Source organism: Branchiostoma floridae, chromosome 6, assembly GCF_000003815.2.
Source record: "Branchiostoma floridae strain S238N-H82 chromosome 6, Bfl_VNyyK, whole genome shotgun sequence".
Lineage (NCBI taxonomy): Eukaryota > Metazoa > Chordata > Leptocardii > Amphioxiformes > Branchiostomatidae > Branchiostoma > Branchiostoma floridae.
Genome location: NC_049984.1, coordinates 12,113,156 through 12,140,965, shown reverse-complemented (window position 1 = coordinate 12,140,965; position 27,810 = coordinate 12,113,156). Strand labels below are relative to the sequence as shown.

At 42.4% G+C, this 27,810-nt stretch overlaps 2 protein-coding genes across 2 annotated transcripts; one reads left to right on the top strand and one right to left on the bottom strand.

The window, feature by feature from the left end:
- Window positions 1-112: 112 nt before the first annotated feature.
- Window positions 113-6,554, bottom strand: LOC118417462 (2-hydroxyacylsphingosine 1-beta-galactosyltransferase-like). The gene is made up of 5 exons (XM_035823028.1): window positions 6,346-6,554; window positions 4,288-5,127; window positions 3,732-3,954; window positions 1,091-1,310; window positions 113-451 (listed from the first exon to the last, which is right to left on the bottom strand). Exons 2-5 carry the CDS (start codon window positions 5,110-5,112, stop codon window positions 145-147), a joined length of 1,575 nt encoding a protein of 524 aa, XP_035678921.1. The 5' UTR covers window positions 5,113-5,127; window positions 6,346-6,554; the 3' UTR covers window positions 113-144.
- A 7,162-nt stretch (window positions 6,555-13,716) lies between these two features.
- On the top strand, window positions 13,717-21,385 carry LOC118418366 (large neutral amino acids transporter small subunit 2-like). Its single transcript, XM_035824243.1, has 10 exons — window positions 13,717-14,937; window positions 16,261-16,386; window positions 16,771-16,876; window positions 17,852-17,896; window positions 18,479-18,602; window positions 19,286-19,389; window positions 19,742-19,838; window positions 20,313-20,462; window positions 20,724-20,901; window positions 21,223-21,385. The coding sequence occupies exons 1-10, from the start codon at window positions 14,430-14,432 to the stop codon at window positions 21,288-21,290; spliced, it is 1,506 nt and encodes a 501-aa protein (XP_035680136.1). The 5' UTR covers window positions 13,717-14,429; the 3' UTR covers window positions 21,291-21,385.
- Window positions 21,386-27,810: the final 6,425 nt, after the last annotated feature.

Sequence of the window (27,810 nt, the reverse complement as noted above, 5' to 3'; positions counted from 1 at the left end):
CTTGAGGTAGTAATTATCATATCGTCAAGCCTCCAGAGGTGCACAGATGGTCCCCTGAGACTGGACTGCCTAAGAGGTATCATACTGGCAATGACTTGGCTTAAACATTAAAGAACATCACGTTATCTTAGTACGTACTGTGAACTACTCTGTTTTTAGCTTCAAGTTCTTCAGAGACACCCACAGAAGGTTACCGAAAGTGAAGAGCAACAGCACACTTTTTCTCAGTGCAACAGTGACCACTAACAATAAAGTTAGAAGGAAAGAGCCAATGATGGCAAAGATGTCCAACATGTAACGTTGGTACCACGGGAGGTTGAAGACCTGGGGGCGCATGTGGTCGCCACCATTGTTGCGGAGAACGTGCTCGATCCAGAACACAGCACGGTCCACTGGAAGTAGGGGCTGGTCACGGTGGATCCGGGAGTAGTGGTCAATAGTAGTCTTGTACCTGCGTCAGAAAAAAATGTAATGTCAAATGATAGAAATGAAAAATATTGCTTGACAGATTCTTTGCTAAAAATACTTGCATTTGTGACTTTTTAATGGAAAACTTTCCTGAATAATTTCTTCAGGTTGGTAAATGCCATAGAGATGGAAAAAGATGGTCTCAGATTAAGGAGGCTGTATGGATCAGTAAATTCACTCCAGTAATGAACCACGATGAGGGGGATATAGACTTAGTCACATTTGGGACCATATTCTTCATACTGCAGCAGTGACACCTAGCTACAGTGTGAAGTAGAGTCAGTCATTATTTATTGCTTAGAGTACAGTCTCGGAAATGTTGGCTATTGTGAATCTTTGAATAAAGAGCTTTGCTACTATTCAATGGGACACTTTCTTTATGGAATGTTGTGGCAGTTTTAACACTAGTAACACTGAAGAAGAGTGATGGATGTCACTCGAAACATCTGAAAGTAAATCTCCAATTTTATCCAGCTGTAGAGTTTGAATTGCTTTTATACATTATTTACCTGGATGTCTAACCTTCATAGTCATATGTTGTGTCAGTTGGTTCAGCACAATGAGAGTCAGATAATCCAATCTTGTGTGTTATGATGTGGTTGAACATTGTGCCTGTGCTTACCGTTTGTCCTGGATGACTTTGGTGACAGCTGCAGACAGGTGCTCAGGCCGCAGGTTCCAGATGTCCAGGGTTATCCCCATGCCCTTCCCCGCCATCCGCGCCATGTTGTCGAACTGGTCAGCGAACATGGGCAGGCCGACCACCGGCACGGCGTGGTACAGGGCCTCATACAGTCCGTTGATTCCCGCATGGGTCACGAAGGCCCTGGTGTGAGGGTGGGCTGTGGTGAACAGGGGACAGAGGCGAGTAAGTACTAATACCTCTGGTCTTATTGTAGTTCTTAACCCTAATGAGTTGAATTTGCTATTGATGAGAGTAAGCACTCATTCACTAGAAATAGGAAAGGGCTGGTGCAAAACAGCTGCATGTTTCGGAGAGAAGATGTAGATACTGTACTGTTCAGGGAAAGCAGTGGAAGATTAACTGTATTTTACATGGACAGCGTAACTCCAGAAGTTGAATATGACATTTGCTATGTTGATAGGTGTCAAAATTAAGGAATGACTACATTATGCCCCCTGGCGGCGTTCAATGGTATTGCAGCAGGACTCCCGGTTTTGATATCTCATATTCTGCTATTTATACATTATCCATCACCTATCCCGTAGTATGAATAACAAGGATGAGTAGATGCCCCCTCTACATCTGTCTGTCATTGACGCGACCGTGAATGAAAACACCGCTGGTGAGAATGCCAATGGATTTTTATTCATCAGCCAGTTGTCCTTGTTGTAGGTCATGAGACACATTCAAGTCGTTCTGCCATAACGTCGTGAATTTTCCAATATCTCGTTTAATGCCCAGGTCGCAATCAGGATAGTACAATCAAGACCGGTGATGCAATTTCTCGCCCTTTCGTGATTTGTCATAACATTTCCAAAATTCTTTATTGCCTGAGTATACATATTTCATGTGTGAAATGGACAAAATGCTACGTACTAAATATGATAAAGATCCGTTCATAGCCTCTCGCGTTATGCCAAAAACACAGATAGACGAACAGTACCAAAAAACATCCCCCTCTTAGCGAAGGTAAGCAGAGTCGGAAATGAGTCTTTCTCCCAGCTCTGGGCAGGTGTTTTGCTGTGTGAACTCAGACGACCTAGACATGAACTCCAGTGACCTGAGCGAGGTGATAGATACGGACTGATAGAGTCACGCCCTCATTATCTGCCTGGGAAACACGGCGGGCGTCCCTTAAACGGGGTCTATGAACGGTCATTGCCCGGGTATCATTGCAATCAGTTCACTGTTCAACTTTTCAAGCCTCATTTATTGTCAAACAAAAGAGGTTTCATCGATTAAACCCCCTTGGTCAAAAGCACAGTTTTCAATGAGCGGTTCAAAATATCGACATGGATTTTGGGAGCGAATAAGATATTAGTGGAAACTTCCATTGAACTTGAGTGCATTGAACTTGAGTGCACCTCATTTATGTCAGTCTGTATTTACCCGGACGAGGTGTATGACTCTTCTGACGGCGTCGTACTTCTATGTATTTTGATTTTTTTCCCAAGTTTTGTTTTGAAAGTAGCTGTTGTAGCGGATTGTGTAACGAAGATGTCACATAAAGAGACAACCTGAGGTCAGGTAGGGAAGCATCAAAACAACACTTGGCCTTCCCCGCAATTACGTCGTCAATCATCGTTAACCACATTACGTTTCACCTTTTGAGCCAAAACAATTGTTTTCTTGTTTTGTGAGTGAAGGATTCGAATGTCCGGTAATTGCAATTGCACACACAAAACAATTAGAGATTTTATATAGACACAACCCTACTGGAAACACCTGGGTTGGAAGAGCAATTCTTTAACCAGATAAAAAGGTCTATTGTTCTTGTGGAATGTGTTGTAGAAGAATCAATGACATTTTGGAAGGCAATTTGCGAAGAGCAGTGGGTCAATGAACTCCCTATGCGCGATGTCTAATAGGAAGTTATATATGAAGCCGTTTAAAACGCTTTTAACAAAGCACTTGAATATTTCCGTAGAACAGCTTATGATATACATGTAATTGATTTTGTTCGTTCAAAATACAATGCATGTACATACATGCATGTACCATTGAAAGCCGAAATGGTTAATGGTTATTGATACCGATCGGTCATTTTGAACTGGAGTAACCTTTACGGTGTCCCTAAAGCGAGGTTACGTTGTGGCGGATGTGGATTTGGTCGTATATCCCATAGTTGAGTCAATAAATACGGCGCGCAAAGTCATGGGCGGATGTTATGATACCCCCAGCTGTGAACAAGAAAAAGGGAGGAAAAAGAAAAACAGACTCAGTCACTGAGTCAGTATATATTTTTGTCCATCTTTTCCCACCTGCTTACATTGACCAAGGGTCCCCTAAGGCTCATCGGTGCGACAAACAAAGGTTTCTAGGAAATATGAAAATTGCGATGATCCCAATTTTAGGACATGTCGATTTTAACTTTCTCCCCACTGCAGAGCTGTCTATTTTTTCACCATGATAACGGTACACGTATATACATGTACGGTGTAAGAAACAGCGTATAGCTCTAGACATAACAGTTGGTAATTGCTCCAAATTAAAGGCTTACTGTAATGGCAGGTCATTGACCGCACAATCGCTAGAAGGCAGTATATTGACCTAACAATCGCTAGAAGGCAATATATACCTAGTAAATCGTTCTGCGGCAGCCAGGCCATGAGTTTGGTGTTGTTGCCGAGGTTGGACGGCGGCACGCCCGTGAACTTCCAGACGACCCGCTGGTGCAGGCTGGCGAGTCCCTCCGCGAGCTTCTCCAGGAGCGTCCGGTCAGGAATGTTGTCTATGACCGAGCCGAAGGACACCACTACCACGCCGTGGTCTTCCCAGTCTTCTACGAACTCAGCCAGTTCCTGTGAAATAACAGACCATTGACCCTTAAAATCATTTTCAAGTATGATAAATGGTTTTTCACATGTCTACGAGTTCTATGTAAAGTTATATAGACGTCTTGTTAGATAATTTTGATTTTTTTTCTTTCATTAGTTAATTTTTTAATTGCTTATATATGTATACCGGAACTACGTCGTATTCTCATATTCTTAAGTTTTAGGGGAAGCCCAAAGACCCCAAAGTATACCATTTACTGTTATCATTTTACGATCTAATGCACATGTATATGAATAAACAAAGCATTAAAGAACAAGCCTACAGTGTAGATCAAAGATCTGAAATGCTGATCTCACCTGGGGTAGCGGGCTGCCCGGCCGAGCCGTCAGGCCCCCGACGAACTGTACGTTGGGCATGGTCGGGCGGGGGAAGTCGAGCGCCACGTCCGACTGGAACATCCAAAACTCCGCCCTGCTCATCATCTGCGCGAACGTCAGGTCAGGACAGATCCCATTGATGAGCCGGAGCTTATCAAAGAGTGAGAGAATGTAAGAATCCATAGCGGACGACACCAGCCCCAGCAGCGTGTTCTTCAGCCGACCCGGTAGGTCCATCTTGTCGGTGAGCTGGGAGGACAGGGCGGGGACGTACGTCGGCGGAGAGGGCAGGTAGGCGTTCCGCCCGCTAAAAAACGCCGGGGTGGCGTCCAACACCACGAAACGGACCCCCAGCCGCTGGACGTAGATGTACGGACAGAAGTTGAACGGGTCGATAACTGCAAGGTCGAACATGGAAGAATTCATGGTCTGGAAAAGGTCCTCGTCGTTAAGCATCGCTTGGCATTCGTCTACCATGTGTCCGAAGAGTTTGGACACCATGTCCGAGTCGTACTGACCGGCGAGAGTGTGAGAAAGAAAGTCCTGGAAGTTGGCCTCCTTTGCGTCTTCGGTGAAGGCTGATTTGGTCTTCTCAACGCGGTATTTGTGACTGACGCCTCTGTAACCGTCCCCTTGTAACACCATGGTTACGTCGTGCCCTCGGTCAGCCAGACCCTCGGCCACTCGGGACGCCACGGAGAAGTGACTCCCTCGGCTGTAAGGCGGCACCAGGTGCACGATGCGGGCGGACAACACCGCCTGTAACAGAGTGCCGACCAACAGAACTTGTATACACAGTGTCATCTCGTCTGAGCAGTGCTGCATTGGTAGAAAAATTTTTATCAATTGAGATCTACATGTAAGTTCATATACGATATACTACTACAATGTACTATAGTTACCTCACTCAGGTCATCGCCGATTGGATGCTTATAGTGCCGGGACGTACCATGGGGAAAGAGAGGGGGCGTCAGGATAGAAGCAATACGCCACGTGACGTTATTATTCAACCTACATTTAGGACACATTTCACACCATTGTTTGGCGATGTGGAATAACATGTCCAATTAACAAGTATGCCCAAATGTTCGCTCTGGTTTGCTATAAATGCAATTATGCGGTCTTTTAAGTCTCTCTAGTAGGGTTTTCACGAAGGACGAGCGACGTAAAAAAAAAACACGCTGCGCGAAAACACCCCGAAGCCAGAACTAACATCTGCTCTGAGATAGGCGCATATTGTTCAACGGCGCAAACAATGCTGTGTCCCAAAGTGCAGGCGAATGCGCACTGGGCATTGAATTAATTGAGGAATGTACTCTGTCCCGAAAAAAGGAACACCACTTAGTACGAAGTATGAATGGCTTGGTACAAAGTAGAACGATGTATAACCCCTTTGGTATTTTAAAAACTTAAAAGCAGCAGAAAATGCATGGTGTCTATAACAAGATGTAGCATTTGTAGCACGAAGCAGTGATGATTTGCCATGTGTAATGGCCTCTCGTTAGACTAGCCTCGCTTATGCTAAGATCACATTTCAAATCCGACGACCGGCCGAGATGTTTGCGGGAGCAAAAAATAAATAACAATTTTCATCAAGGAACATACACCAATTACGCTGATGACTATTTTGTTCTGTAAGTTATGTTATATTCTATGATAATGATATCTATGCTTTTCGTTCCCGAAAGCCCCGGTTTGCAAGTGTGACCGTAGCGTTACCAGGCGCTGTTCATACAAGATGCTAGTGATTTTCCACCTTAATTAATTCCATAGATACATACGCGGCTGTCAAGAGTGATACGTATGACTAGTATATGGCCAGCAAGTAGGTATTTTCACATACTACAATGTAGATCATTAGTCACGAAGCCGGGCCGTACTTAAACGGGGGTCCCATATTTGAGGAGGTGCCTTTTGCACGAAAATTGGCCTCATTGTTCAAAAGTTGGGTACCTACTGGCTGCAAATAATACACCAGATGTATAAAACATCGCTGTTAGTATCACCAACGGTCAAAGAAAATACAATGACACGCACCTTCCAAAACCTGAGAATTGGTAATCTTCTTACTGATGTTCACTACTTTCCGTATTGAGTTTTTTTCCTATAACGACTTTCCTTATCCTTGGACACCTTTCCAGGATCTAGGTGCTGTTGTTGTGAACACACACAGTCGACCTAAGGGCAGAACCGTAAATATCTTGTTTAGGAGAGATCAGCATGGTGCTTACTTAGACTGTACCACTCTAGCACAACACAGGGGTGAATGGTGCTGGGTATTTTAGGGAAAAGGAAGTAAGATCAAGTTATGATTTTCCTTTGACACTGATGTTTCGGAATATTCTAATGTCTGCTGCATAAAAATCGACACTTCACTGCTACAGGAATGATTTTATCTCGTTATTTACATAATGTACCCCCACGATGAGTGAGTACTTCTCTGTCATTTAGGTTGTTGCTCTCATTTCTGGACGTACCGACGTTTGACCTAATTCTACTGTCCGGAATGTAGGCCACCGACACACATTTTGTCCCGAGATCCAATTCTGGACAAATCCGTGTCCCCAAAATAGGTTTGTTGTCACCAAACGATCATGTGAATGTGTGGACGCTAACTTCTTTTTTGGCTATCACAAAGAGAACACGAATAGATTGTGGTGATCAGAACTAACGTTACTTGACAAGCTCTGTCGAAACCTGTCCATGACTATGATAAACCTCTCCCTTTACCTCGATCGTACTGCCCTCTATAGCTGCGAGCATGTATCAGACGCATACATATATATTTGTATACGAAACACGAGATATACTCAAGTTCTATTCAAACTTCTATCAATTGACGAAGATTCCTTCTCAAGTTAACAACAACAAATAAGTTCCAATAGAATTGACCTATTGTCAACTTGACATCTATAGGTCTATTCTATCTTAACGTATCTGCTGTTGTTGACTTCAGAAGCAAACTTCGGTGGCCAATGAACGATTTGGGAGAAAAATTCAATCGTTTCGAATTAAGGGCAAGGACGCTCACTGTGACTTGGTTCCGGGGACTGACGGAACCACGCCCCCAACTAAAGAAGCAAACAGTAACGTTACACTTTGTCTTTGTCCGACTTGACTAGCCATTACCTTCGCTGAGAAGATTATGTATTGGGTAGCGTTTGTATGTTTGTCATATTGTATGTGTTTCACAGCAACACAACTGAATAGGCTATGGATGGATTGTCATGACATTTGGTATGTGGTTAGGTCATGTCATCAGTGATCGAAGAAATTGTTAGATTTTGGACTGCTTTCCTTGGTATAACGGTACTGTTGCAGACTTCCAGTTTTGATATCTCGTGTTGTCGGCTTCTTTTTGTCTTACCCTCGTGACCATATGCATCTTCACAACTTCACTGAATGAAACACACGCTGAGACACATGTTTGTGATTCTTAGTTTGAAATCATTGTATGTTACATGTATTGTAATTTTACGTTTATGTATGTTGAATGTAACTCTCTGTTATTTATGTATCGCATTTCCCTCTCCTGGAAGAACAGCTGTCACTTAGCCCAATGAACTCTAGTAAATATCTCAACTTTCAGACTGGAAAACATTACAGGCATGCCACATATGGACAAACATCGAACGTCCAAGTCCCATTCATTCCAAGTTGGGACGGTAGACATCTGGCGGAATGACTATGAAGTGCAGGTGATGTAGAACCTGAAAAAGGACCGAGTACTTCCGACTAAAATTTAGATCCCTCTCCGTTGCTTTTTACCTGCATGTATGCAGGTATGGTTTTCACGGGCGTGGGAAAATTTGGAAGCTGGGGCTTTAGGGCGCTGTATCTCGAGAACGGATGGTGCGAGCACGACGATTTTTGGTATGCGGGTTGGGGGTGGTGGCTTGACACTCAGGTTTGATTTTGGGCCTCCTGGCGTTTGAACTTGACATTGCAGGTGGCATTTTTGGTGTTTTTTGGGCACTTTTGGCGTTGTGTGTCCGGAACGATACGCGCCATTGCGACGAGTTTTGGTGCATGGCCGGGGGTTGTTGCCTGTGCCCTAGGATAGACTTTGGGCCTTGTCGCGTTTGAACTTGACACGGCAGGTCGAATTTTGTGTCCGGGAGGGGTATTTCCGGAGTTATATCTTCTGAACGGATGGTGCGGGCGCAATGATATTTGGCACATGTGTTGGCAGTGGCTGAATAATTCTCAATTTTGATTTTGGCGCCCTTGGTGCTTGAACTTGACATTCCAGGTTACCTTTTGTGCGGGCACGACGCGTGCGCTGTATCTCCGGAACGCAAGGTGCCATTGTGTTGCTATTTGTAACGTGGGCTGTTGCTGGTGTCCTGGTGGTCAGGTTTGATTTTGGGCCTCCTAGTGCTTGAACTTGATACTGTAGGTTGACCCTGTTTTCGTGGTTGGGGCATCCCCCCAATATCTGCTTGGTTGCTGACGGTTGGGTTGGGTAGAACCATAATCTGTTTTGGTTGATTGAGAGGTCTTTAAGTTTACACCTAGAACCATCATCTGGCCTGGGCCACCTTCAATGTATCAGGTTACTTTGTATCAACAGTGTCTGACCTGCCAGATGATATACTTAGTCTAGTATCTGTTGCTGTATTTGTTAGGTACAGTTTGAGTTTGCTTCTTAGTCCGAGTTTGTGGTGTTTTGAGAGCTGTGTAGTACTGGGTTTAATGTTCTGGTACAAGTTCCTTTACCCTGTTTGGCAATCAGCAGAAGATACAACTTTCTAAAGTGGAGGAGAAATGTATAGAGCTTGAGTGTAAGACAAAGGTATGTGTATGATTTTTCCTGTTTCTTGTTGTTTCTTTGGGGATGCCATTTCCGTATTGTATGCAGGTAATTTGTAGTTTGGGGCTAGTCATATTCGCTTGATTTTTGGGCCTGCTTAATCTATAGTACGGGCAAGGTTAAGTGGTAGAGGCTTTGTTACCTTTGCCAGAATGGCTAAGGTTATGTTTTGGGCTTGTGAGTCTGTGTGTCTGTGTGTCTGTGTGTCTGTCTGTTAACAGCATAACTCAAGAAGTCTTGGATGGATCCCGATAATATTTGGTAGGTGGGTAGGGGTCGGGAAAACGAAGGTCAAGTTCGATAATGGGCCCCCTAGCGGCTTGCTAAGGTACTGCAGCAGAACATCAATTTTTGATATCTCGTGTTCTGGACATGCTGTGATCATAATTTTTAAGCGGTAGATAGCCCTCGAGGCAGAGAGTAAGTGCTGTGAGTTTGGGCCCCCTAGCGGCTTTTATGGAACTGCAGGCGCCGGTTTCCTTTCAAACTTTGGACGAGAATAACTCTGCAACGTGTTGACGGATCGTCATGATTTTTGGTATGTAGACAGAATGAGTGATGACTTACATAATGGTATACTAATTATGCAAATCAACAGCTAATTTGCATAATTAATGAGGAAAATTTATAAATCCACTGCATTCCATGATAGGACTTTAAAACTTGTCACATATGTAGGTGGGAAGGAGAGAAATGTCGATAGATATCAATTATGCAAATGATGGCCTCATTTACATAATTAATGAGAAAATATAAAAATGTTGACGGATCATCATGTTTTTTGGTATGTACGTAGCGTAAGTGAAGGCCTACATAATGAGATACCAATTATGCAAATCAACAACTAATTTGCATAATTAATGAGGATATTTTATAAATTCACTACATTCCATGATAGGACTTTAAAACTTGTCACATATGTAGCTGAGAAAGAGAGAAATGTCAATACATATTTTTCATGCAAATGATGATCTCATTTGCATAATTAATGAGAAAATGTGAACGTGTTGACGGATCGTCATGATTTTTGGCATGTAGATAGCCTAAGTGAAGACTTATATAATGTGATACTTATTATGCAAGTTAACAGCTAAGTTGCATCATTGATTAGGAAAAGTTCATAAATCCACTGCATTCCATTATAGTACTTTCATCAAAGTTGTCACATATGTAACTGAGAAAGAGGGAAAACAGTAAGAGGTGTATTTAAAGACTTTGAAAGAGAAAAAATCAAGAATGGATCAAAGGATCATCATGATTTTTGGTATGCTGATAGCTTAAGTAATGCTTGATACAATTTGATATCAATTAATTGTAACTTGGGATCTAATTTGCATAATCAATGCCAAAATTTTATAAACCAACTCCAAGCATATAATTATAAAGAAAATGAAATGAGTAACGCATCTGTCTACAGACATCATTCTACATAACAAACCTGGTTTATTTGGCAAAGGTATGTGTTCGTGGAACTCTAGTTTTGTTTTAAATTTGGTATCGTTTGTTGCATTTTGTCACTGCAAAAATATGATGAAATTGTTTCCTCCTCTAAGCAGCTGCTCATTGATTTGGGGGGATGTTTGCTGGGTGTTCACTCTGACTACAACAGCTTTCTGAACTTTTTAAAGTTGCCAGCAGCTTGCCATTTATGAATGGGATTGACAAGGACATTTTGAGTAGTAAATTCTGCTGTAAAATTTGGCTTAGGTACTTCAGGAGATTTAGGTTTTAGTTGGACGAATTGAACAAAATATCATACCACCCTAATGCTGCTGGATGGGGCCTACCACTATTCATATTGTCTATGGAACTACTGTAAAAATATGATTTTTCAAATTATGCAAATAACCTTCCAGTGTCAAGTGATATAACACTCCAGAAATAAATCTTTAATGAATATCATTGGTACAATAAGGAGATTTAGCAGCTGCATTAGGTCAGTACATTGAAATAGGAAGATATCAGTACTGAATATATCATATGTGACAGAACAACTACATAGGCCATCTGACTCTGAGACCAAAAAAGGTAGGAAAAGTCGTCTCAATAACTTTAAGGTACTGTGGTTGGTTACATGCTTAAGAAATCCAAAATAATTAATGTTCATCCATGCCCAAACTTACACATTCTGAAAATGGAATTTCAGACTTTTGCATGGTGCACAACCAACACGGTAAAAATATCACTTTTCCAACCACGCAACCAGGGACGAAAAGGAAAAAAAATACACAATAGGTCTACAGACACCTAATACATTTCATGCAGGCCTGAGGTCTACGAACTCTTGTTTAATTACAGTATTCGTTACTCCGATCCGCACTACATACAACACACAGTCACACAGCAGTTAAACCGGTCGGCTGACGAGTCTGAATGACATTATATGCAGTAATACGCCTGGTGTCCTTTGTCCGTTTATTGCTGGTGGGCGAGAATAGCAGACCATAAAATGATATTTTATGAGCCTCAGCTTTGAGTTAGTATACAAATGAATCCAGAGTCTAAATGATGTGAAAAAGTGTTCTATGATGTTGTGTGACATGTCGTGGGCCACACCAATGTCAGGAGACAATGGAAGCACGTGGCTCGGCTCACTGCACCCAGCTGCAGCCCAAGCCACATGTCACCATGACCATGACCTTTACAGCAGGCTTCATGGGTGGGCTGTTTCTCACAAACGAAATCACATACTCTCAAACCAAATCGGCCCGTGCAGTTACAAAAGCTTCTAGGGACCCCATACCTGCACTACCTACTCTTTGACCCAAGATCTACATAGCTACACTCAAAAACCACGATCATGGCATGTCCAGAACACACAAGAGCTCCCATTCAAGTATCATAGAAAGCCACTGGGAGGCCCTTTATGAAACTGGACCTTCATTTTTCCCCGTCTCTGTCCACTTACTAAATATCAAAGAGATCCATTCATAGCTTCTCGAGTTATACTGTCCAAAGACAATAAAACACACATTGTGGCACGAATGGCACAATTACTAATAAACAAATAAAATACCGAGAGTCTAAGCATGAGTCCCGCTATGAAGACTAACCAGTGGCCACCATGACCCAGTTAATTGTCCGGCAAGGAGGCAGTCGTTCGGCCCGGCACAGGGACTCCACATTCGTGTGTTCGATGACCTTGACATTTAGATAGTCTTTCACTAAAATATTTGACGGGAACTGCACCTTGACGACATCAGAAGCAAAACTGGCTGTAGTCGACTAGTCAGAACAAGTATGTCCAGTGCGCAAATACTCATTCTCGTTCAATGTCTCAGAGTGATAATGTGAGTGGGGGTAAAGACCTACTCGAGTTACTTGATCATAGGGAAATGTGTTTCCGTTTACCCTATCGACTCTAGCATGCAGAGTCACCTGTCGATCCTAGCCTTTATAGCGTCAATCGCTGATTTGGGACACATTGTTTGATATCCAACATATTTCAAACCAACATATTTTATATAAGTATTTGAACAGCTCATTTAAGATTTTGTAGCTATCCCTGTTATACTAAGATGGTGAGTCAAAAAGTAATACATGTGGTTTTATAATAGGCTCATTTTTTTAATCGAATGAGTCGAAATCTGAAATCTGGCACAAAATCTGTTATAAAGAAATATATTTTTTAAGATTGAAATATTTCTATTTGTTGTCTAGATTTTATGAACAACTGAGTCGATCTGAAGATGACCACACCTTTGGAAGTTTGACCGATGGTCAGTTCCTCTAGATCTAACCAACTGAAAATTACTTGAAGGAAGCTGAAATTACACACGTACAATAGCAAATGTCTCAATAGGTTACATGCCAATTTTCGTTTCTGACCCCCCCCCCCCCCCCGTGGTTTCTCTTTCACAGCTGCTAAGATGGAGTGATGGAGGGATGGAGCATAATCACATTAGAGTTACATGTATAGCCCAATACGTGATTTGCTGATTAGTTTAAGTAGAACTACTTTTCCATTCACCAAAAGAAAGGAAACTTGACATCGTTGCGAACCGTTGTTAAACGATACTTAGCACACTTCTGGGTCTTTAAGAAGAAGTGTGCTAAGTATCGTTTAATTAAAAGGCCAAGAAATGTGCTAGGTTGGTGTGAAAGTAGCTACAGATTAAAGAGCTTAGTCAACACACCACAAATCTCATGACCCCTGACGGCCGCTTAAACCTCTCTACACACCAGCAACGAAAAAGGAAAAACTGATTGGATTTCAGAGATAATCATGATAATCAGATAGTCATGTGGTTAATATAGAAATGAAGTTTGCTACGTGTGCAGGTTCAGTCTCCTACAACAGAAAGAAAATGGGTAGGGAAATTGTCAATTGCACGTTAATTGGACCCCAGTTTCAGTGTCACTGTCGAAAGATGGTGGATGCCATCTGAAACGTCTGACCGTTTCCAAAATCATATCCAGTTGCTTCAGTAACTGTTTTTTGGCCAGTCTTAGTGAGTCTATAAGTTGGTTAGGTTGTGCTGGCATGCACAATCATGATCCAAAGTCAACAGTCCTGATGTTGGTATAACCGTGATCCAATCGTTGTCGCTATGGCAGATGAAACCAGGCAACGGTCTCCATTCCATGGCATCTAGATTTCTTATGATCCGCAAGCTACATTGATAACCAGCTAGTTATCCTGTTATAAGTCATCGAAATAGTTTTTATCAAGACACAAAAGAATTTCATCATAATTCGTCCATGGCGGTGTATTTCATTTGATGCGTTGCTCAATATCATCCTAACTACTTCATGCCCTAATGACTTTATTACATCGCTGACGTGGGTGCGAATAATGCTAACCCTCACTAGCGGATGTCAATTGTGTCGCACCTGATGAGTGATTGCAGCTTCTATGGCTGCGCTCCAAAAGCAACAGGAGGTGTAAGTGGTGGGCAAAGTTCACCTAGGCTGGCCTCTGTGTCTTAAATTACTGTTTACGTCTACCTAGAGCATATATTCCGCATAAAAAGACTCTTACGTAAATCTTTATTTCTTCCATCCATACCTAAACAGTTTTATCCTTCAAATGTTTTCTTGAGCTCCATGCGGAGGGTGCAATATGGATTCCCCTCCCTGTCTGACAGGTGGTTGAGCCCGGAACTTTTGGGTGGCGTTATTTACCTTCATGGGGCTGAGGTGAACAGATGTTTTCAATACGCAAGTCCACGCCGCTCTTGCATCACGAGTATTTGCTCTCCATAAAAACTCCGGATACTTTATAAAATCGAATTGGTCCACCTGACGATATCTTAGCGCGGTTTTAGTGCAGGCCAATTGTTATATACGCTCTACAGCAGCTAGCACCATGGGGAAGAAAGCTGACAGTTTTGATGTACAGTCCGCGCCGTCAGCAGACGTCTCAGAGCCTGGGAAGGATCCGGCGGACAACAACCCGGGCTCAGGGGTTCGCCTGAAGAGAAAGATTACGCTCTTTAACGGGGTAGCGATCATAGTCGGGATCATCATCGGGTCTGGGATCTTCATCTCGCCGAAGGGAGTGCTCCAGCAGACGGGGTCGGTGGGCCTGTCCCTGGTGGTGTGGGCGCTGTGCGGCGTCCTGTCCACTCTCGGCGCCCTCTGTTACGCCGAGTTGGGGACCACCATTCCCAAGTCGGGAGGCGACTACGTGTACATACTGGAGATATTTGGACCGCTGGCGGCCTTCCTGAGACTGTGGGTGGAGCTGATAGTGGTCCGTCCGACGTCGCACGCAGTTACGGCCATCACGTTCGCTACGTACGTCCTGTACCCGTTCTTTGCGCCATGCCCCGCACCCGACCTCACCATACGGCTACTGGCGGCTGCCGCCCTCGGTAAGCAACTTACAGCAGACCACGCTGTATGTTTACCTACATTGATAAGTGTACAACGTGTACAGTCTCTAAGAGAATGTTAATTAATGGAGTGCATACAACTCATTAACCATCAACTATTGGTGTTACGTTTACTATTGCATGATGAGTGGGCTTGGTGCTTTTAGTTCAAATGTCTTTTGGTGATCTTCTAAGCGGTAAACTAAAAGCTCGGTGATATCAGTATAGCAACCGTTTGAAGTAATATGTGTGTTTCAATCTCGTAAATGAGAAATGACCGACGTATTGGAGGCTATGATACCTTCCTCCTGTTCTCAAAACGACGTACGCTAACATGATAATATTTGTAACTTTTATTCGGGCGACTTATCACGATTGCACCTTGGCTTTTACACCGTAACTTGAATGTAAACAAGAACCACCTGTTCTTCCTTCGATCTGGCAGTTTGATGTCACCACTGTCAATAGTGACCTTGATCTAAATAACTTAGCAAGGAACTAAATACTAGCAACGTGATATCAAGTGATGTCAAGACGACAAGACTCCATTGCTGAATATTGGCAATCATACCAGCAGAATATCTCGTACGTGGGCACTTAACGGCTGTTTAAATACACGACTCACCGTGTATGTTTTTTGGAATCAACGGACGCTTCTAAATTCGTAGCTTTGCCTTAAGTCAAACTTTGCCTTTGTTGGCACAGTACTGCTGTTCGTGTATCTGGAGATGGGCTCAAAATGACATATTTTGTATTCTAATTGTGGTTTGCTCAATGGGCGTGGTGTATGCTGGTAGATGGGGGTCGTGTTTCCGATACTAGGAGCACTTTACATACATATTACGTGTTAAAATATACTAACATTTGCCAGTGCAAACAATTCCGTACGATAAGGGTAAGCTAATCAGTCGTGTGCTTAGGTGCTGATATAGGGCAATAATTTGGAGATCTAGACCTTACAACTCAATTCAAATTTAATTATGCAAATGACTCACATATTTACATAAAGTATATATGGTTAAGTGCACCTTCGCCTAGCTTGCGCATTATGAATACAGTCTAAATCTTAATTATCCAAGACTTTAAAGAGATTGGGACTTTTTCGGCTGACTCCATTGTTCACGTACTTGGCTCGTCGATCCACTGTGAGTGACCCAGGCATTATTGCTTACCACCAGGACACATTTTTTTTCAAACACAGACGAACACAAAGATGTACCCAAAACAATACATGCATCCACAATGGAGATAATGGTTGGTTAATGATACAGAAACTATATACTGTATATATTATATTTGACATACTTCCATTTTTCCCACCAGTTTCAGTAGCACTGATCAACAGTTACGGAGTCCGCTGGGCCACCCGTCTGCAGGACTTCCTCACACTGTGGAAGGTGGTGGCTCTGGTTGTCATCATCATCTTCGGCATCATTCAGATGGCCAGAGGTGAGAAGGACATGATCACAGAAGCACATGTCTATAGTACAGTGTATATAGATCCCAGAGGGTAGGGAAATCACGGTGTTGTAGGTCAGCAAGTTTCCTTGCTGTTCCAGTAGCAGGGAATATTTTTTGAAGAGATAAGTTGATAGCCCTTCTCTTTAACGTGCTTGAGTTAAGGTACTTTTTTTGGAACAAGAGACCCCCATTTTACGTTCTTCCCAAAGCTTAAATTGAGATGCCCTTTCCAGAATTGGAGCCGGAATCTCCCAGTTACCAACTAATTAGAACCAGCAGTTCAACTGTGAGGCTGCTACCAGTTGAGCTACAGGGACATTTCAGAATCATTCCTGGATTACAATGAAATGACATGTGTCTTCTGCATGCCAGGAAGCACCCGGTACATCGAGCCTGTGAGTGCCTTCAGCGGGACGACCTCCTCCCCTAGTGCCGTGGCCCTGGCCTTCTTCTCCGGCCTGTGGGCGTACGGCGGCTGGTGAGTAACGGGAACAAGGGCAGTCCGGGAACCTTGGGCCCAAGGGTAACTCAGGCAAGACCTTTCAACGGAGTTGGTAGCAGCTTCCGTGAAACGTTAAAGGGAAAGGAATCGAAGATCTCATACCGTGAAATATCTAGGGAACAAGGGCAGGTCGGGAACCTTTGGCTCAAGGGTAACTCTCTAGATCTATAGACAGGACCTTTCAGTAGAGTTGGTAACAGCTTCCTTGAAACGTTAGTGAAGAAAGAGAGAAGGAATCGAAGATCTCATACCGCTGCGAAATCTGATACCTCCGTGAAATATCTAGAGTCTAATGCCGTAGCCCTGACTTAAATATCATGCTCTATAGAAGTTGATGATCAACAAATCCCAAGCCACCTCGGTATTCTATGTTGAGGTCATTGTCCTCGAGAGGCTGACCAACTGTCCATGATCTATACCACACTGCGTTCAGAAGGGGGTGTCGTCCTATGGTGCTGCAGTACCTGAAATACCGCTAGGGGACCCAAATCATAAGGTTTATCAAGAACTAACCAAAATTCAAACAGATCCATCAAAATCTTAATATTTAGGTTACCTGAGTGACAGGTCGAAGGTGAACTTCCTTCTCGAAAGTAATGAACAGAAAAAAAGATCTATTACGATAGAAGAAAGCCACTATATCACACAAAATGCCTGTTCTCGCATTGAAAACAAAGCAGAAAGTAAACGAATATAGCAACAGGCCGCATGGTGATCAATGATATAAGTGAGCCACGTACCGAGTACACCCAATAAGTTATATTGCAACGCTGCAAACCTTGCAAATCTCAATTCAGTCGCTTTTCATGTAGTGCCGAGGTTTGTAAAAGAGATAATCCAATTACGACTGACGTAATATTTTCTCATACATTTCGTTTGTACGTTTCTGTAATTGCCTTTTATCTCATCCCTTGACATAAGATAAAATTGTGTTGTGTTGTGTACATGCAGGACGGATTTGAACATGGTTGTTGAGGAGCTGAAAGACCCGTTCAGGTACGTTCTGTATAAAGGTTACGGTCTGCTTTTCATACGTATATAGTGACACCTACATAGATGAGCAGTGTGAGCATTATACTGCATATATAGCATGTGTGTCGTTGAATTGTTTTACTTCTTTTGTATCTGTATATAACGTTATATTGACTTAAGACGTTGCAACTATTACTTAACTACAGAAATATACTAGTATGTTTATTCCGCATAGCCGAAAAACCGCCTTTAGGCATAACGCACCATGGTCAGCTTTTATATAGTAATTAAGTACAATCTACGTAGACTTGTAGGTTTGATCCACTCACACCGGGATGGATTCCTGCTCTTTTTGACAACTGTGATGGGTTCATTAACGTGCTCATGGTGTAGATCTCTGTGGAATCCTATAGCTAACTGAAGCTAGGTACTCATTTTTACCTGAATCGACTGATGAGAAAACAGGTGAAAAGTGCGTTTCTCGATCAAGGACACATTCTTGAAGGCCTGCTAGGGAATCTAACCCAGAACTTTCTTAGCCACAAGATGACCTCACCTTGCTACCTGCCCATATATAACATATCGTTTTATCTTTGATTTTTTCAGGAACCTCCCCTGGGCCATCGCCATCTCCCTCCCGCTGGTGACGTCAATCTACATCCTGGCTAACGTGGCCTACTTCACCGCCATGTCACCTACGGAGCTCCTCAGCTCGGACGCCGTGGCTATCGTACGTACAAACCCCTCTGAAGGAGGTGCTACAAAACGTCCATAATTACTAATTACTAATCTGATTACTATTTTTACTTTGAGTAGAAGAGATACTGTTCATGTGTGTCAGTTCTGTGCTTGGAAGTGGTCCCCCAAACAGCATGTCCATTACAAAAGATAAAAAAACAGAGTGAGAAAGTGCTTCAACAGCACCGAACCACAAACCTAATGGCACAACCTATGAAGAGGTTCATAAGGTATTGCTGCAGAAGCAGACAGACAGACAGACACACAGACAGACACACACACACACACACACATATATATACACACACCACACGCACACACCACACACACACACTGTCACTTACCATTAACAACCGACCATCCACAACCGACCACCGATCCAATTAATGTAACGTTATCCCTCCCCCACATATGACATTAAGTCAAAGTCAAAGTGTATCAAGGACACGCCAAGAATAGCAACAACTCAGTACAGAAATAGATTGTCCTGAATTGACTTTGAAGAGGTCAGGTCTGTAGGATAGCGACTAAGTGATTCCATGTGCAGGTGTTTTGTTTGGCCTTCTGAAAAAGAGACAAATGATGGCAGGGGTAGGATGTGGTGTCATGTTCTTCAAGTTCATGCTGTTTCCTGTTGTGACCGTGACATTGATCCCCTAATTTTTTTCGTGCCAGACCTTTGGTGACCGGCTGTTGGGCGTGATGAACTGGCTCATCCCTCTATCTGTGGCGCTGTCAACGTTTGGAGGGCTTAACGGTGGCGTGCTTACGTCATCACGGTATGTACACACGTAAAGCATTGGAAAGGTAATAAAGGTATTGTCGTGACGACGTCTTAGAAAAAAAACAGACAGCAAAAAACAATAGATCTTAACCTTTCAGAAAGAGTTCACTGCTAGCAATTCGGCCGTCGGGCGTTCCGACCCGCGGTCGGGCTGGTGCCTCGGGTGAGACGGAATACACCGTGTTGTATTCTAGATGTATTGTAAATGAGGTATCCCACATCCAGCTCTCACGTTAAAAGGGCATAAGAAATGAAACGTTACTTGATTATCGACTATGTTATTTTACATTCATGCAGTATTGAACAAAACTAAAATGTACTTTCTCTTTTCAATGCAATCTCACTAGATTGTTTTTCGTCGGTGCGCGGACCGGACACCTTCCTGAGATCATGTCGATGGTTCACGTCCACAGACTCATGCCCGTACCTGCTATTGTTGTGGAGGTCTGTAGCTTCTATTTTGGCCCAGAAACGACCTATATATATGCTGAACCCTAAATTTGAAACTCAGAAAAAACAGTATATTTTTGTTTCTGCATCAGCAAATAAATTTACTTTTTCGTGTAGATCGTTAGGTGATATAATTTGTAGGAGTGAACACTGTATGTTGCTGTCTGGCAGAATCCCAAGATATTGGATTGTCTTCAGTGTATTTAGTAACTCATCGGTACTGAAACGCTGACTAGTAATCCATGACAATACTGCAGTCTCGTCTACCGTCTAGAGACAAGATAACGACAAAGGGGTGTCAGTATATACAAAAATGACAGCACACATGGGGGGGGTGGCTGGGGGTTAGAATAGGTTTTGCTATCGTGACCCTAGGAATATGAATGAACACGTGTATTTCATTTTTGTGCTGTCGTCATCAGAACATTTTGCAGGGGACTACAAGTAATACTAACACTTTATTTTCAGACGGCCCTGATGTTGGTAATGCTGAGCACATCGGATGTGTACACCCTGCTAAACTACATGGGGTTCGTGTACTGGTTATGTATCGGGGTGGCTTGTGTGGGTCTTCTGTGGCTGAGATACAAGCAGCCGGACTTACCCAGACCAATCAAGGTACCCGGCAAATGCTCAATTGATAGAATACTAAAGCGTACAGAAGAAGTGAAATATAACCTAATAGATGTGCGCTCTCTATTAGGTTGCACGCTACTCGCGCAGAAAAAAAAAACATTGTTAGTCTGTGGTTTTTACCAAATGATATCCCGAGCTTTTTCTACAATATTATATGAGGGGTAGATTCTATTATGATTTCATTTCGAAGCTGACTAAGAATGCAAGAATACTATTATTAGCGTATTTATCATTCTTTCATAGATCACACCCGTCATCCCAGTGATCTGTACCTTGTTATGTATCTTCGTTGTGGTGATGTCTGCCATCTCTGCGCCGATAGAGGGCGCTATTGGACTGGCCATACTGCTGAGTGGCGTGCCGGTGTATTTCCTCTTCGTGTATTGGGTCAACAAGCCCAAAGCGTTCCGCAGTTTCATAGGCAAGTGTCACGATTTGTGCTACAGCAAAATAATCTACCTTGCTTCATAAGCTTCCTAAAGTTTTCTTATTGCTACGGGATTTCTGATTGTTGTCGGGGTCTGGGTGGTACACATGGTGTTTTGTGTACTAAAATGTACTTTTTCAGGTTACACATAAACAAGGCTAGAATTATGATTATTGTTCACTAATTAATAACTTAATGTTATATATTTTTTGCGGGCACTGACGTGTCGAAATCAGTGTATTGGTGTAAAATGATCTTTCAAGACAAGAAGTGTATAGTGGAGATCTGATTGTGATTTTTGTCGTTCTTGCACAGATTTTATCACCACAAGGCTGCAGCTTCTGATGAACGTTGTGCCAACAGACGACCAACACTCGGACTGAGGGTGGGGAGGGGGGCGACATTGTATGAGAGAAATTTATGAGACGTAACGTTACAGTTACATAACGTTAGTTCACCTTTATCCGCGGAGTGACCTTTATCCGTAGTATTTAAAAGTGGGGTATTCAGGGATGTCACGTCGACGGACGGGGGTTTCAAACTGCAGTATTTAAGAAAAATTGCAATTTGAAATCGTCGTCCGTCAATAAATATCAATAAATAGCATATTGTTAAATACGACCGATATAGGACACCCTGTGGATAAATGTGAACTAGCGTTACATGTATCTGGGATTGAAGAAGAACAAGAAGAGAGCTGAACTTGACAGAATTAAACATAAAATGGCCGTACTTATTTGCGCAAGAAAACGGTAGAAAAAGACAAAAATATCACACTATTGTGATTGTCGTATTGTTATATTTGAAGTTACAGTAGAAAATGGTCCAGCTTAGCCGTAACATTTATGTAACGCGAGTTCACCTTTATCCGTGGGGTAACCTATATCCGCTGCTTTCATAATATAAGCAGGATATTTTGGGATATCGATTTGACGAATGATGTATTAGAAGCTCATATACTTAGGGCCTGTTCTTCAAAGCAACGGATATAGGTTACCTCACGGATAAAGGTAAACTAGCGTTACATCGTTACATTTTTACGAAGGTCTTAATGCCCGACATTCCACTTTTAAGCCCTAAAAGATAGAAATTAATATCTTCCCGGTTAATTATAACTATAGTGTTGATTATTATTACTCTTACTTACAAATATCTAACAATACCAAGAACACAAATGATGAGTAAGAAATGTGACGAGATTGTATAATCAATGCCTTTCTTGTCGCGTTTATTTTGCATATAACGAATAAAATGCACTGTTCCGCTTTTTGGGCATATCAAACATACACACAACCGGTTGGTACTGGTTGGGCTACTGATTGTCCTGATGAAAGGGCACGTGAAACGGAATGGGGTCAACACGTGACCTCTGATGACCCTTCCATCTATCTTCATTACTGTATGAATATATTAGAGACTCTCTTTAGTGAACGAGGCATCCGACAGGATGTGACACTGGGCACGATGATTACAGGCTCTATGACCTAGTTATACTTTGTAACTTAGATAGTTATGCCATAGTAGTAATAGATACAGGTAGCTCAACATCAGGCGTCTATCATGCACTTGATATGCAAACCTTTGTGGTTGAATAAAACAAAACAAGAAAATCTGCTGGGGAAAACCCTAACTACTAGCTATATGTACGATTCTAACATATTATGAGCAAAGAGAACGAACACTTGTAAATCAGGTTTAAATTTGTTTTCTGACCGATAGCATAGCTCATCAGAATTGACGAATGGTAGTCGATGATTACAGAAATGAAGAATTCATAAGATAATAATGACGTATATCAATTTTTTATGAGAATATCACATATTATGGGGCTGTTTATGTCCTACATAAATACGGTTGGAATAGATAACTCTAATACGGCGACATTTCTATGATTAGGATGGTGATGAAGAAGCCTTCAAATGACGCCCAAGGGGGCAAGCATGACCTAAATATGTAGGATCGAGCCTGAAAGCTGGCTGTATTGTTTTCCCTTCGCACGTCTATTGACAAATCATACTCACAAAGTCTGTAGCTTTTTTCTTCTTCCTCTTATCCTGGCAAGAGGTGCATTGCTGTAGAGCACCGCTAGGGAATGCTTCTGTCCGAGCATCCGCTGGCAAATATTTAGAGATTACTGACATTAATTAACGTTTATAACAATATATCTGGTGTCTTATTTGCAGTCAGTGAGTACCCAATTTTTTTAGTAATGAGGCTGATTTGCGTGCTCGAGGCACCTCCTCAAACACGGGACCCCCGCTTTACGTCCCTTCGGAAAGACGAACTCTTGAATTCTCGGTCGGGCTACGGCATCCAGTCTTCCTTGGGGTGGTCTCCCATTCAAGTACTGAGAGGACTGCACGTTGCTGCTTATCGCGGTATATCATCATCGTAATTTGCCCATAAGCGAAGCACACGGAAGATGTAGTAAGATTTAGGGGAAACGGAGATCATTAGCCTTAAGCACAACATTCTGTGATTAGGATCGTAATGAATAAGTCTTCAAATGACACCAAAGGGGCAAGTATGACCTAAATATGTAAGATTAAGCATCAAGCTCCTTTAGGCTGGCTTTATTGTTTTCCCTTCGCACGTTTCCTGACGAATTATATACAAAGTCTGTAGCTTTTTTTCTTCCTCTGATTAAGGACGTTTATAACGAACGTCCTTGCTCTGATCCTGACAAGTGGTGCGTTGCTGTAGAGCACCGCTAGGGCAAACTGGCAACTATCTGCATGCTACCAGTCCGTTGGCAAAAGTTGAGAGTTCTGACATTGATAAACGTTCAACATGGTGTCATCATCTTTATTTGCCCATCAGCGAAGCAGGCGGAAGATGTAATATATTGTTTAGGGAAAACGGAAATCATTAGCCATAAGCACACCATTTCTCGAGGTCAATAGTTCATTCAGACCACTGAAAAGTTTTAGAGAGCCGACAATGTCTAAAAGGCAATATCTGTAGGCACTCTATGGATATCGATATACCCGGAGAAAAATTATGTCATACATGACTTCTTTAAACATAAACAGATTGATATCTCATTGAAGATAGTGCAACGCATGTCTACGACTTTTTGCGAAATGAGCGGTCAAATATTCAGTAAGCTGTAAGGTTACTTGGAAATTTGCTATGTTAGAACAATATTATGTTCACAATTATGTAATGTTTGCATTGCCCAATCCAGAGAACAGCATACAATGAAAATCAGTAACCTAGTAGCATATCACAGAAAGGTCAATAGTTAAAGCAATTAAGATATCGGCTGTGTTTTCCAACATCTTTTACGACGATGTCCTTTGAGTACAAATCGTCTTTATCCCGTACTAGCACTTCTAGCGGATGTACCTCCATCCGTACAGGACTTCCTAACGTGATTATAAACCGCAAAAACACTGAGTCAGTTCTATATGAACACGGAGGTACGGTAAAGGTGGGAATCTTTATCTTGTCCGTCCAGACTTCCCGACTTCAGTTTGTGTGACCGGATGAAGGTCTTGCAACCCCGTTCTGTGGGCAGGGGCACAGGCAGTCACGTGACCAGGGGACACCTGCTGTGCTGAAAAGGTTAACTGTAGTTCAACATGTAGTACAAATGACACTCAGATCAACCATCACACCCCCAGGGGTGCATAGTTAAAACGGGTTAACAGAGGGTCAACATTTCATCGATAGAGCACTGGTATATTGTACGGCTTGCAAATAGTAGTAGTAGTAGTAGTAGGCCTCGTAAGACCATTAGTAATAGTACTAATACTGAAATACAGTACTACAAAGTTAAGGACTGAGGAGAGTCCAAACAGAACACTGACTGCAGTACAAAGTTAATTTCAAATCATTTTCTTCTATAAAAAGGTTTGATGTACCATTCTGTTATACCAAAAGCTCCTTGGTTATACTGACATATATTTACCTATGCCATACGCACAGCCCTGTCCGGAACTAGTATAGGACTTACCAGCTTCCCATGCATGGTAATGCAATTTTACCAATAGTAAGTTTCTTGCGATATGCTCTTTCAATATTCGTCTATAGTAACAAACCATCTGTGTCGGTGCATCAAACTAGACATTGCACGCATATTTGCGTCATGGTCAGTATTTGCTAACTATAGGCTGATAATTCTCACCTTTATGACCCTTGTTATAAAGCAGTATAATATACAAATTATCAATACATATCTAGACACGGCAGAGCATAGTCATACGGTTGAAAAAAAGGCATACGTATTTCATGCGCCCGAGGTTGGGAGGAAAAGTGTACTTTTCCCAGGGAAAAAAAAAGAAGGAAATGAATGAAGAAATGTTGAAAGAAATGTGTGACTTGCCGTGAGTGGGTGAGTGAGTGAGTGAGTGAGTGAGTGAGTGAGTGAGTGAGTGAGTGAGTGAGTGAGTGAGTGAGTGAGTGAGTGAGTGATAGACTGACTGAGTTGGCCACGGAAGAGGAAGAGACACAGATGCAAAGAGGGAGAGAGTGACAGACAGTAAGACAGACGGGGGCTTCTGCTTGTTACTATAGCTATCTGATTTGCTTGTTTTGGTCGCCTGTTTTGGCTCCTTTGTAAGCTCTTCAAATATTTACCATGATTGCATGCTTTGCTTTCCTAGGAAGGCGTAGTTGGTTTCACTCATGGAAGGTAGCCCAGTTGAAAGTGTGTTTACATTGCTCTCTAGTTCCTCGGTATTTTTGTATGAACAGCTCATATAAGTGCGTAATTTGCCAACCGCCCCTCAGTCATTAACGGACAGGTGAAGGTGAAACGACGACACCCTTGGAGAACATGTAGACACCATAAGATGAAAATTATTGTGGGGTTAACACCCAATCTGCTTCGATCGTCTGAATATGCGGATGGCACTTGACTGTGTGCGAACCTGTCAGCAGTACCAGTGGTATACGGTACCGTTTTGTCGGCGGCCCAAAATATACACAGGGACACCGCTGAGTTTGTGAGGAAAGGTCGGGCGACCTCCACATTTTTGCACGGCCTCTAAACAGATGTGTAAGGGTAATTCTACTAGTATGCCCTTGATCAGTATCTAAATTCTAATGGTCCGGACTCCGGTCACATTCGTGATATGATCGTCGTCACGAGCGCAAACTGAGGGCAATCTTGGTGTAGTCATGCGTCGTACAGAACTAGGACCAACTAGAGAAGACTGTGTTGCTATCGGAAGGCCGTCGCAGATCTGTGTCGGTGGTGGATTCTGTCACAGCCTGCTTGGAAATCTTGCGAGATAAAAACCTTCCCGGTGACGACACATGACGAATGTGACAGTGACTATGCCATAATAGAAGCTTTTCTCAGTATCATCTGACCCGATCATCACTGTCCTCGCAATCGTTCTTCACATTCTTTGATATATTTGCTCAACGTCGAGCCTATTGAAAACCCTTAAGCTTCTAGGCTATATAAGAATTCAAGAACGCAAACACAAACGCTAAAAGAAAGCAGTACAATATTGAGATGTTGTTATAGTCTTAAAAATTATCCTCACTGTAACATTCAGATGAGGCTGGTAGATTCTCATGAGGTCTAGATATCGTATGCCATGTTTTTTTATCATTCATAACTTAAAACCTTACAAGGAAATGTTCGCTCGGTAGCCTGTGTGCACAGGAAACGACAGTTTGACATGTTTACATATGAACGGTTGCCATGCAGTGACGCCGCTTTTGTCTTTACTAAAATGTCGAAGGTCGAGAAAAAAAACATGTCATCAGTATATAATGAGGAGACAAAAAGAGGGCTGAAGGACATTATTAGCTAATGTTGCTTGGATCATTTATCATACAGTATAATGCCTGAATTTGTGCATTTCTGATGGTAACGTGAAGAACGTTTTCTAATCATGTTATGACTTTTATATATTGAAACAAGATACTACTTGCTTTGACATTGACATGCGTACACTCTAAATATACATAGCTGAACATAACACAAACAGCCTCGTTTTGAAAACCAAAACAAGAATGCAATCTGACAACAGCGCCAACTTAACGCCGGGAGTATATATATTAATTTATATAACGTTATATCCGTTATTACACAAAATCACGTCAACATTCTTCTTGTACTGATGTACTTGTATTGAATTACTAGTATTTTTACTAGTTCATTCCTTTTATGCTGAAGAAGAGTGATGGATGTCACTCGAAACGTCCGGAAGTAAATATCCGTTTTTATCTAGTTGTAGAGATTGAATTGTATTTGAATATTGCTTACCTGGATGTCTAACCTTCATAAACAACACACGTCAACATTCAACTTAAAGACGAACATTGGATATTCTTGACAGAAATCTACATCCGCAAAGTCATTGCTTTTTACTATTTCCTGAAGAGCAATACAAACAACGTTTCCCGGTGTTTTCGTACCTGGCCCGCGGCCATGTTTGGAGCGGAGCGTTGCCCCGCGGTTGCATCATCACGAAGCATATGCCAGTGGACACCCCCGCCACACCCCGGCGAGGGGTGAAAACCCGAAATCAATGAAAACCGCACTCTGCAACAACTGAACAAGACAGGGCACCCTCCACTGCGAGCCCAACACATTTTCACAGCGCCAACCCTGTACAGATTGTGACCTTCAGTGAAAAAGGCGAGAAAGTGCAGTACTTCCTAGCCGTTTATTGTGAATAATACCGGAAAAAGCGCGCGTAACTCACGTGGAGCCCGCCTGGGGAAATACGATAGAGGTCAATAGAATCGTCCACATTTCTAAGGGGTTATAATTTTAATTTAGGATAAAAAAATCAAAATTAGTATATGTTCATTCTATATTCAATTGTTTACATACTTGGTATGTCTTGAGCTGCTTAAAAAGTATTGTTGGTTTACACTTACTTCGTTTTATGTGAAATCTTGTGTTCCGTCCCAACCCAAAAATGGTACAGTCCTCAA

Excerpts from the sequence above, each read along its gene's own strand:
- LOC118417462 (XM_035823028.1), bottom strand. The coding sequence starts at position 5,112 with ATGACACTGTGTATACAAGTTCTGTTGGTCGGCACTCTGTTACAGGCG. Across the intron at positions 1,311-3,731 it reads GCCGCAGAACGATTTACTAG|CCCACCCTCACACCAGGGCC; the intron begins GTATATATTGCC and ends TGTTCACCACAG. Across the intron at positions 452-1,090 it reads AAAGTCATCCAGGACAAACG|GTACAAGACTACTATTGACC; the intron begins GTAAGCACAGGC and ends TTTCTGACGCAG.
- LOC118418366 (XM_035824243.1), top strand. The coding sequence starts at position 14,430 with ATGGGGAAGAAAGCTGACAGTTTTGATGTACAGTCCGCGCCGTCAGCA. Across the intron at positions 19,839-20,312 it reads TACCTGCTATTGTTGTGGAG|ACGGCCCTGATGTTGGTAAT; the intron begins GTCTGTAGCTTC and ends CTTTATTTTCAG. Across the intron at positions 20,902-21,222 it reads AGCGTTCCGCAGTTTCATAG|ATTTTATCACCACAAGGCTG; the intron begins GCAAGTGTCACG and ends GTTCTTGCACAG.